General features: G+C 36.5%; 1 protein-coding gene across 1 annotated transcript; it reads right to left on the bottom strand.

Moving 5' to 3' along the window:
• Window positions 1-234: 234 nt before the first annotated feature.
• LOC141511348 (keratin, type I cytoskeletal 27) lies at window positions 235-5,792 on the bottom strand. Its single transcript, XM_074220571.1, has 8 exons — window positions 5,355-5,792; window positions 4,783-4,865; window positions 4,093-4,249; window positions 3,627-3,788; window positions 3,184-3,309; window positions 1,733-1,950; window positions 960-1,018; window positions 235-377 (listed from the first exon to the last, which is right to left on the bottom strand). The coding sequence occupies exons 1-8, from the start codon at window positions 5,790-5,792 to the stop codon at window positions 235-237; spliced, it is 1,386 nt and encodes a 461-aa protein (XP_074076672.1).
• Between the last annotated feature and the right edge of the window lie 4,684 nt (window positions 5,793-10,476).

The raw sequence follows: 10,476 nt of genomic DNA, 5'->3' as shown, positions 1-10,476 counted from the left end.
GAACAACTTTCCTGAAACAAAGATCATTGGAATCAATTAGATGGCTTGCAATAATTAGAACTTTTATTGAGACACCACCAAAGAAAAACAAAATGGAATTTTTGTGATTCTAAGAAGGATTTGTTTTAAATTGCTAAAAGACAGGAAAAAAAGGAGAAGCCTTTATTTTCTGTACTTATTTTAATTCTGTAATTGAACTTAAGGGCTTCTCCTTTGTCCTTGCTTTGAGCATGGTTAGGAAGGCACTCTCTGCTCCGTCTTGATGCTGTTAATTTTGGAGGATTTCTCTTCAACTGAATGAACCCTGGAAGAGACAACTTTGCCCCGAGGATCGATTTCTTCCACAACTGTTTTAATCACAGTGGATTTGGATGAATCTAAAATGAAAGAGGATTTGCATGAACATTCAGAAAGTATAAATAATTAAGTTATAAATGTGGAACAAATACATGAATGCACATCATGGCAATAGATGTGCATACATTTGCACACATGTATATAGTTACAGAACATTTGTGCATGCAAGTGGATATGGATAAATGGATATTCACATATGTTTTATATATTCAAATGTGTATATGTGCATGTATACCAAGATAAATTTTTTTTAATCCAGACTACTTTTCCATGTATACATGTAGTTATAGATATAAGTATATAAAAATTTTGGGTATGTCTATGTATGTATAAAATACACATACACATACTTATAGATATCTATGTACAAACATGTACATTCCCACATAGAGAAATGCACACATACAAAACACATGCATATACATACATGTACAGATGCATGCATGTGCAAAACATAGAAGAATATGTATCTTAGTGCATATGCACAGTATACATAGTTAGATGTATTCATGCATATATATATGCACACAAATGTATATAGATACACACTAAATGCAATAGAAATATGTTATAAAAGATGAAAATTGTACTTTTTTTTTTACCTTTTATCTGATTTCCTGGTCCTCCAAGTCCATAACTACCTTTGGATTCGAAACAATTTCTATTAATTAAAAAAAAAGGAGTCAGCTCTCTGAAGGCAGGGCTTGGGTCTCATCTATTTCAGTCCAATTCAACGAGCATTTCCTTATTGACACTGGTGATGCTAAGATACCTGATTACATGTCTCTGCCAGTGCCTGATGTAGTGGTTGACACATCATCATTATCAACAAAGAACAATGAAATGGGAAACCAAAGCCAGAATTTTTTAAAATTTTTTTTTCTATTTACAATCCAGATCATAGATTTTTTTGACTTGTTTTCTTCTCCTGTCTCTCCAACACAAAAAAAACATTTATTTAGCACCTGCTGTATGCAGAGCAAGCACCAATCTACACACTGGGAAAATCACATAGTTTATATAAAACCCAACTGCTACTACTCTCATTTAACTTACAAAAACAGGATGGTAGGAATTTAGAACTAGAGGAAACCTAGTTGGGATAGTGGACAAAGTGCTGAGTTTGGAGTTAGGATGACCAGAGCTCAAATCCTTCCTCAGACACTTACTAGCTGTGTAACCTCTGGCAAGTTTCTTAAATCTCTCTGTGCTTCAATTTCCTCATCTATAAAATGAGGCAGTTGGACTCCATGGTCCCAAAGACCCCTTCCAACTCTAAAGGTTTTGTCCTATTCTAGTCTTTCCCTTCATCTTTTTTTTTTTCTGATAGTTTCCACCCTTCAAAAGCACAATTTTCAAAAGAAGTTGTACTTACCCATCCTCTCCATCAATGAGGGAGCAGTATGTTGTAATTTCTTTTTCTAGATAAACCTTAATGTCCAGGAGCTGCTCATACTCCAGCTTCTGGCCCTCCATCTCAGTTCTGACCTGCTGCAGTTGCTCCTCCAGGGCCCCAATCTGGGCTTGTATTTGAGAGAGCTGCACACAGTAGTTTCCTTCTGTCTCAGTGAGTGAGCATTCAAGTGAATGTTTCTATGGGAGTGGTAAAAGAATCATGGCTGGATTTAAAATGAGACAGTCAGTAGAAATAGACCTTGTTATAAAGTGTATATGTGGGGTTCCAGAAAACTATCCTTTTGGAATTTACTTTTGGTGTCAATCCAGAATTAGCACCCCCCCCCCCAAATTTTCCAGGATCAAATACTTCCTGGATTTGAAGATGGTACTACTGATAGTGATTATGTTGTTGCATTTGAAAAGGTGGAAACCCAACTCTAATGCTGATTAACTGTGTGACCTAGGGCAAGTCACTTAACTCCATTAGGTCTTAGTTTACTCATCTGTAAAATGAGCAGTTTGGACAAGATGACCTCTGGGATCCCTTCCAGCCATAGAATTAATATACTATGGCCCTGTAGCCATCTTGATTGAAACTACAGCTTTTCTTTCTAAAGCCTAAAACCTCTAGTTCTTAAGATACACATTCTTCATCACTATTCCTACTGTCCCATTTCCAGTTTCTCCAAACAAGGTTGGTTTGACTGTGTTTAGATACACATAATTGGAACATTCTAAAGAAAGCCTGTTGAAATATAAAACTTGTCCCATTAATAGACCTAGTAAAGAGATTTGCTCTTTAGGTTGAGAATTCTTGATTCTGTAAGGTGAAAAGGCATCAAGGCACTTTGTATAATCCATGAAGACACTCTCCCTAGGCTTGCATGTGATGTAGGGGGTAGGGTGAGGGGTTGGATTAATGTCTGTCTCAACCTGAATGGTCCATTTTGGCCATGATAGAAGAGTGTAGGAATAATGACATTTGGGTATTTCCCTTGCTTTTGTGCCTTCCACCTGATGACTCTATAACATTTATATAGTAGCATTATAGGAATGCTAGAGTCTATAGAAATGAGAATACTGCCAGTGTAGATGAATGAAGGAGCTGGTGTTTGAGGTTTTCTCTTCTCTGTAATATTGGAAGATTATCTAGTAAGCTGGGGTAGAGCAATACTAAAACACACATACACAACCATTTTCTCATTTCAACATTATATAAATGACATCTGAAATATATCCTAATATTGAATGTATGATAGTAAGTCCCACTTTAATAAGACATATGGGGTTCTAATCAATGAAATACAAATGCTTTTTCACCATGGGAGACTAATACACATGGAAGTTAACATTATGAAAGAAGAAAGGCACTATTTTAAGTCCCCCCCCAATTTCTAAAGGATATTTATTTCATAAGATTTCACATACTGTGGCCATGAGGGACTGCAGCTCAATTTCAAGGGTCTGAACTGTACGTTTCATTTCAGTGAGCTCATTCCTGGCTGAGGTAGTGGCCCCTGCATCATCAGAGATCTGCTGCTGGAGTGTGGCACTCTGGAATAAATGGCATAATTAGATCAAGTCACTTTAAAAAAATGCAATGGATAAGAGCTGAACACCTGTAACTAAGAAAGATGATAAGGGAAGATGGATGAATGGATGAGTCTTGGAGACTTATAAGGAGGGACACAAGAGCTGGTGTACTATTTTAGGTTCTGAATTTCATTAAGTTAAATTTAAATAGTTACTAAATAAGTTTAATGAGTTGTATTGATGTTCAATGTTAAGATTATGTTTTGGATTTAAAAAAAATCTCTTGTTGACTGATTAAAATCAAGGGTCAAATTCAAAGGTGACTCTAGCAAAATTACCTTTTCGTTGAACCAGGCTTCAGCATCTCTGCGGTTCTGTTCAGCCAGTGCCTCATATTCGGCCCTCATGTTGTTCAACAGAATGGTCAGATCCACCCCTGGGGCTGCATTCATCTCCACATTCACATTTCCACCTGCAGCACACTGGAGGGCTTTCATTTCCTGAAGTAGAAGATTAATTTAGATTAAATTAATAAGGTTCTGAATATTTTTGAAAGAGTATAATGACCACTGTCTCTAGATCTGGGGAGGGTCTGAAATTTTAAAGTTTAGATCATGAGCATCTATTTGTCATAAAAAAGTAAAAATAAGAGTGTAATCTGTTTTTGGAAAACAAATCCTTCATTGAACTTGACAGAATTTGACCAGGTCTTCCTTGGATTGCTCTTGAAGACTTTACATATGACTTTGGCAAAGGGAAAGTTTATATTTAGGGGGAGATAACTGGAACAATGAAAACTTTTACCTCTTCATGGTTCTTCTTGAGATAAGTCAACTCCTCATTCAACGTCTCAGCCTGGATCTCCAGGTCTGCTCTGCATAAAGTCAGCTCATCCAATACTCTTCTCAGACCATTGATGTCAGCCTCAACACTCTGGTGAAGAGCTAACTCTGTTTCATACCTCAAAGAATAGTAAAAAGCTTTTTCAACATGAAAACATAAAACTCAAGTTGAAATAGGTAGAGATTAAATATCTTAATTGGATTCTGGGATAAATATACTATGTTGATCACTTTTCTTAAAGAGATGAGATTAATATTAAAGAAAACAATTTCTTATATACTCCAAATTTTAATTTTTTTACTACCATGATTTAGAGGCAATTTTTCATAAATATAATGGAGCTTTAAGCTATTTATTCATTCTTATACTATTTGAGTTTAAAAACAAAATACCCAATTCCCTTTTTTTCTTAGATTTTTGCAAGGCAAATAGGGCTAAGTGGCTTGCCCAAGGCCACACAGCTAGGTAATTATTAAGTGTCTGAGGTTGGATTTGAACTCAGGTATTCCTGACTCCAGGGCTGGTGCTTTATCCACTGTGCCACCTAGCCATCCCTAAAATACCCAATTCCTTAAAGTTATTTTAGAAATAAAATGGATGGGAGAGGGAGATGCCCTATGAATCGATTTCTATTCTCAAAACATCACTTACTTTAATCGGAAGTCATCAGCTGTTAACTTGGCATTGTCATTCTGCAGGACCACACTGGCATTGCTGGTAGTTGCTGAAATTATCTGGTAAAGAGGGAGCAGATTAAGAAAAAAGAAAATATTTTCATATATCATTTATAATTTTCTGAAGCCTAGTCACTTGTCACATTATAGGAAGACATCTATTGCTCCCAGGGACCAAAGTCTGCCTTCTGAATAATTTCAGATTATGCCTTTGGAACTGCAAAAATTTCTGCATGGAAAGACTGCTTTCCAATAAAATAGCCAAGAGATACAAATAATATCACTGGAGATTTTTTGTATTCCTCTGCTTTTTTGGAGGGGTGAAGATGGAGTGGGGTGAGAGGCTCAGTTAATGACAAACATATTGATCGAATACCTGTTAGTGAATTTGTCCTACTCAGAGATATAAATTTTCATAAAAATTCTTCAAATGTATTTTAATCAATGATGGAAATTTGAAAGTTTAAAGCCACATTATTCATTGTGAAACTATTTTGAGGGCTCAATATATCATAGAATTCTGAGTCTTATAAAATTATGTTCTCTTACCTGATTCCTAAGATCTTCAATTATTGGAAAATATCTGCTATAGTCATGATCAAGTCCCCGGCAAGAACCAGGACCATATTTCTCATACCATCCCTTGATCTTCTGCTCCAGGTCTGCATTTGCTTCTTCCAGAGCATGTACATTATCCAGGTAAGAAGCCAGGCGGTCGTTAAGGTTCTGCATGGTTACCTTCTCATTACCAGAGAGGAGCCCTGCTTCATTCCCCATGAAGTTGGCATAGGAAGAGCTTCCCCCACCCAGACCATAACCTCCTCCAGATGAACTGCCACCAAAGGCACATGAAAAGCCACTTCCTATTCCAGACATGCCACATGTATTTCCAACCCCCAAACCTGCTCCCCCACTTGACAGCCTAACAGATCCAGCTCCTCCACAGGAACCAGTCCTTCTGGATGAAGAAGAGAATCGGAGAGACATAGTGTCTATGTGGAAAGGATCTATACTCGGCTGGTGGGGTTCGGCTGTAGTGTGTCGGCTTCCAGCATGTTTTAGTTGACTCTTTTTATACGCAGAGATTAGGGTGTTTCTTTCTAAGTTTTGCCTACGTATCGCACAATGGTGTTTGCCAGCTCATCATGAATTATATGTAATTGGATGATTTTTCTTAATTAATGTCTTGCTTTGTCCAGTTCTGTAGGTGGCTATTTGTTATCTTGGGGATGGGGTGGAGTATTTTTGAGGTCATTTACCACATTACATTTTTAATTTTAGGTGAGTAATCCTTTCCTGAAGCCATTGAGATATCAGTAATATAGGAACAAAGTCAAAGTAAAGTGCTAAGTGTATGAACTTGTGTTAGAGGATCTCAGGTCAGGAAGAGCACCAAAAAAGGGGAAAGGTGCTTCTTATTCTCTTGGCTTATACCTCCATACTCCATTTGAGAAATGGGGAAAATTATGGTAGCATTCAGGTATCATGCTACTTTTCATAGCACTCCTCCTTACCTTGTCAGGCTATTTTACAATTTTTTGCATTTTTACAATATTATATTCAATATATATATCCATCTATCCATTCATCCATCTATCTATTTGTCTGTCTGTCTATCTATCTATCTATCTATCTATCTATCTATCTATCTATCTATCTATCTATCTATCCAGCTAGCTAGCTATAAATAAAAATAAAAAATACTCTTGAATGAATTACCATTAAGGCTATAAAGTCCCAAATGAGAAGATTCCTCTGGAGGAAGATCTCTGTCCTTTCAAGTTCAAGCTTGACCCTTTGATCTTATGATATTTGAAGGGGAGTGGGTTGACTTTCTGTCTCTGTTGATCTGCTTCTCTCTCTGTCTCTGTCTTTCTGTCTGTCTTTCTGTGTCTACCTCCCCTTTCCATGTATCTCTGTATGCTTCTTTTTCTTGCTGTTTTTCTTCCTTTCTTTCTCTGTCTCTGTCTCCTCTCATTTCTATTTGTTTCCTTCTCTTTTTTATTTGACTCTGTCTCTGACTCTGTCTCTCTCTGTTCCTAACTCTATGTCTCTGATTACTTCTTTCTTTCTCTGTCTCTGTCTCTCGCTCTGTCTCCATGTCTGTTTCCTGCATCTGTCTTTCTGTCTCTGACTTTATTTCTGTGTCGTAACTTCCTGTTTCATAAAACTTCTATGAAGGTAGAGAAGGTATCTGATAACTCTCTTTAGTGGCCACTAGTCTCTTGAAGTAAAGACAAATCTCTAGATAACTGCAGCCTTTCAGTATCATTACTTCAATATTGGGTGAGTGAGAAGCCTCCAGAATTCTTTGTTTTATCCCTAGGATGCCTCAGCTTTCCTTTTCTCCATCTGTTTATTTGAAAACATTATTCTGAGAAGTGTTCTACAGATTTCATAGACTGTCAAAGGGGGGTCCTAGGACATAAAGAAGTTTAAATTTCTGCTGTTTACTAACTTTGCCCTTCTGGCAGACATATCACACCTTGGATTGATGTAATTTATTTTCCTTAGTCTCTCACAGGGAGATGTTAAAGGGGAAAGAATTCAATATCCATTGCATTTTTTCTTTTTCCTAATCAACCTTGTATTTCTGTTAATTAAGAATTATTATTTGCTCAGAGAAGATCATAATTCCCCCAAACTCCCTCAACCCATACTTTTTCCTCCCCCTACCCAACCCATTCATTGATGCAGTGAGGACTTTCTGACTTCTGGTAAAACAAATAAAGTTAAGTCAGCATGTGAATGTGTTGAAAATGAGATTCCCCATTATAACCAAAACGGCCTCCAGGTTGACAATGAAGTTGACAAAGAATTCTAAACTGGAAATAGAGAAATTTAAAACAACAACGCAATTGACTTTGGAACAAAACTCAATATTAATTATCACAGAAAAGAATATAATATAGAGAATATATCAATATAGATTTAGAACTGAAAAAAACTTTAGAAGCCTAAGTCCATACATGCTGTTTTTTAAGACATAGTCTGAGAGAAGCTAGGTATCTTTCCCAGGGTCACACAACTAGTAAATGTCTAAGACAGGGCTTGAACCTAAGTCCTCCTGATGCCAAGTCCTAGTGTGCTAATTATTAAACTATACTAAGAAATCAAAGGGAAAAAAAAACCTAACATGAAACATGATAAATGTAATTTCTGCTTGTTCTGTGAATACTGGTGAACTTATAATGATAACCTGTGGATATTGGTTTGTGTAGTAATATGCATAGGAGTTTCCCATTTTAGAAGTTCAATTCAAGAAATTCCATTTTAAAACATTGGTTGTCTACTCTGTACAATGCAAGGTTCTGAAAGTATAATTATGAAAGAAGACTTTGTCTTGTCTCTTGAGGAAATTACAACTTACAATATGAATATGACAAATGAACAAATAACTATAATATACATGGTAAATGTATAGGAGAGGTTCAATGAGAATGGAATAAGAAATGAGAGAAGAGAGAAGGGAGAGGTTGTGGGGAGGTTAGGGAAGATTTGCTGAAGAAAGAACACCTGAGTGAGGTCCTGAAAGAAAGGAAGGAGCTTAATGAATGAACTTCCCTTTGGAACAACTCCACCCATGCACACTTAAGAATGGCTCCATATTAATATAACATATATATGCCTCCTTTTCTACTTTACCTACTTAGAAGTTGAGGAATATCTCCTTCTCTTTCCCAATGAATTATCAAGACAACCAAAAATCAATTCCAAGAATTGACTGAACTGGGATGTTTATTTTCTGTAGACAACTAGGTGGCTCAGTGGATAGAATAGTAGGCCTGGAATCAGGAAAACCTGAATTATAGTCCAATTTCAAGGCACCTGCTAGCTAAAGTAATTGTGGGTAAGGAACTTAATTTTTGTTTATCTCAGCTTTCTCAATTGTAAAATGGAGATAATAACTCTACTTTCTAGGGTTGTTGGGTGGATCAAATAAGATCATTTGTGCTTGGCTAATCATAGGTATCACACACACACACATATATATATATATATATACTAGCTGTTATTATCTTCTCTATTGCTTAGAATTTTAGATCTGGAAGAGAACTTAGAGATCATCTAGTTAAATATCTCCGTTATCAAAAATTTTTTTCTTTTGAACCTAGCCATTCCAAATAAAATAAGCATTTTCATATTCAAAGTAGGCCTGAAAAAGAGGATTATATATAAAACGGAGAACATGATTAATGGTTTGCTTTTCCTTCACCTAAAATTGTACATGCAAAAATTAAGACCTGGATTACAATTATAAGAATATATCAGAACCAGTATTATTCAGACCAGAATAAATTTAAGAGATCAAAGAGTTACTGCAGTTTGCATGTTCCTCTTAAAAAGTTTTATTTATTATTTTTTTTACTCTTTAGATTTGAAGATGGGGAGAGAAAATGAAGGCAGAGAGACCAATTGAGAGAGACTCTAGAGATAAATGATGATTAAATTAGTGGGGCTTCCATTTGAGTGGATAGATGCAAAAAATCTGTGAAATAAAATAAATAGGACCTAATAATGTTTGTCCTTCATTTTCAAAGAAGATCATAACATTAGGGCGGTGATGCCATGACAAGCACATGAATTGGATTTGAGTGAGGGAGTGCTGTGATAAATTATCATCCTCACTTTCTACAAGCCATCTGAGTTTGTGGGCAGATATGAATCAGAATAGCTGGAGATGGCCTTGGATGTGAGGTAATCAGGGTTAAGTGACTTGCCCAGGGTCATATGGCTAGTAAATGTCAAGTGTCTGAGGGATTTGAACTTAGGTTTTCCTGACTCCTGGGATGGTGTGCTATCCACTGTGCCATTTGGTGCTGTTTATGGTTTGTCCATTTACTTATCCCTCTCCCAGTAGGATGCAAGCTCTTTGAGAAAAGGGAATATATTACTTGTGTATTTGTTTTGTCTAGTTCAGTGCTTGGCCCAGAGTATGTGTTTAATAAATACTTACTCTACTAACTTTTGGGTAGCTAGATGGCTTAGTGGATAGAGTCAGGAAGATTTGAGTTCAAAGGGGCAGCTAGGTGACGCAGTGGATAAAGCACTGGCCCTGGAGTCAGGAGTATCTGAGTTCAAATCCAGCCTCAGACACTTAATAATTACCTAGTTGTGTGGCCTTGGGCAAGCTGCTTAACCTCATTGCCTTGCAAAAACTAAAAAAAAAAAGATTTGAGTTCAATACAGCCCCTGACATTAGCTGTATGACCCTGGGCAAATCATTTAATCTTGTTTGTCTCAGTTTCCTCATTTGTAAAATGAAACACTACTGAAATAAGCAATAGAAAGTTGATTGATTCATTAAATGGAGGGAGAAGGGAGAATTTAGAATAGAACTCCAAGGTTATGAAACTTGCTAATTGGGAGGATAGAGGTACTCTCCATAGGTGTGTGCTGTCTTCTCTTTAAGCATAGGATAGACTGTCAATCGATCAAAAAAAATATTACTAAGTCCCTACTAAATGCCAGGGATTGCTCTCTGTTAATTATGACTGGCATAATGACAACTTATCTTCTTTTTGATGGAGTATGTCTGAAAATTCCCACAAATATGAAAATCCTACAAGTGCAATAATATGTTGAATGTATGGCAAAGTTGCAATGCCTCAAGGGAAAGAGAAGACCTTGCAGGAAGCTTCAAATGAGAAGTAAATAGCCTACTTATATC

Source organism: Macrotis lagotis, chromosome 2 (genome assembly GCF_037893015.1).
Source record: "Macrotis lagotis isolate mMagLag1 chromosome 2, bilby.v1.9.chrom.fasta, whole genome shotgun sequence".
In the NCBI taxonomy this organism is placed as follows: domain Eukaryota; kingdom Metazoa; phylum Chordata; class Mammalia; order Peramelemorphia; family Peramelidae; genus Macrotis; species Macrotis lagotis.
Note: the sequence above shows the minus strand (reverse complement) of the source record. Positions and strands in the feature narration are given on the sequence as shown.

Bases quoted from the DNA above. Each gene is read 5' to 3' on its own strand.
- LOC141511348 (XM_074220571.1), bottom strand. From the start codon at position 5,792: ATGTCTCTCCGATTCTCTTCTTCATCCAGAAGGACTGGTTCCTGTGGA. The intron at 1,951-3,183 runs GTATGTGAAATC...CCACTCCCATAG, and splicing joins TGCAGTCCCTCATGGCCACA to AAACATTCACTTGAATGCTC. The intron at 378-959 runs GTAAAAAAAAAA...CTTTCATTTTAG, and splicing joins ACCAGGAAATCAGATAAAAG to ATTCATCCAAATCCACTGTG.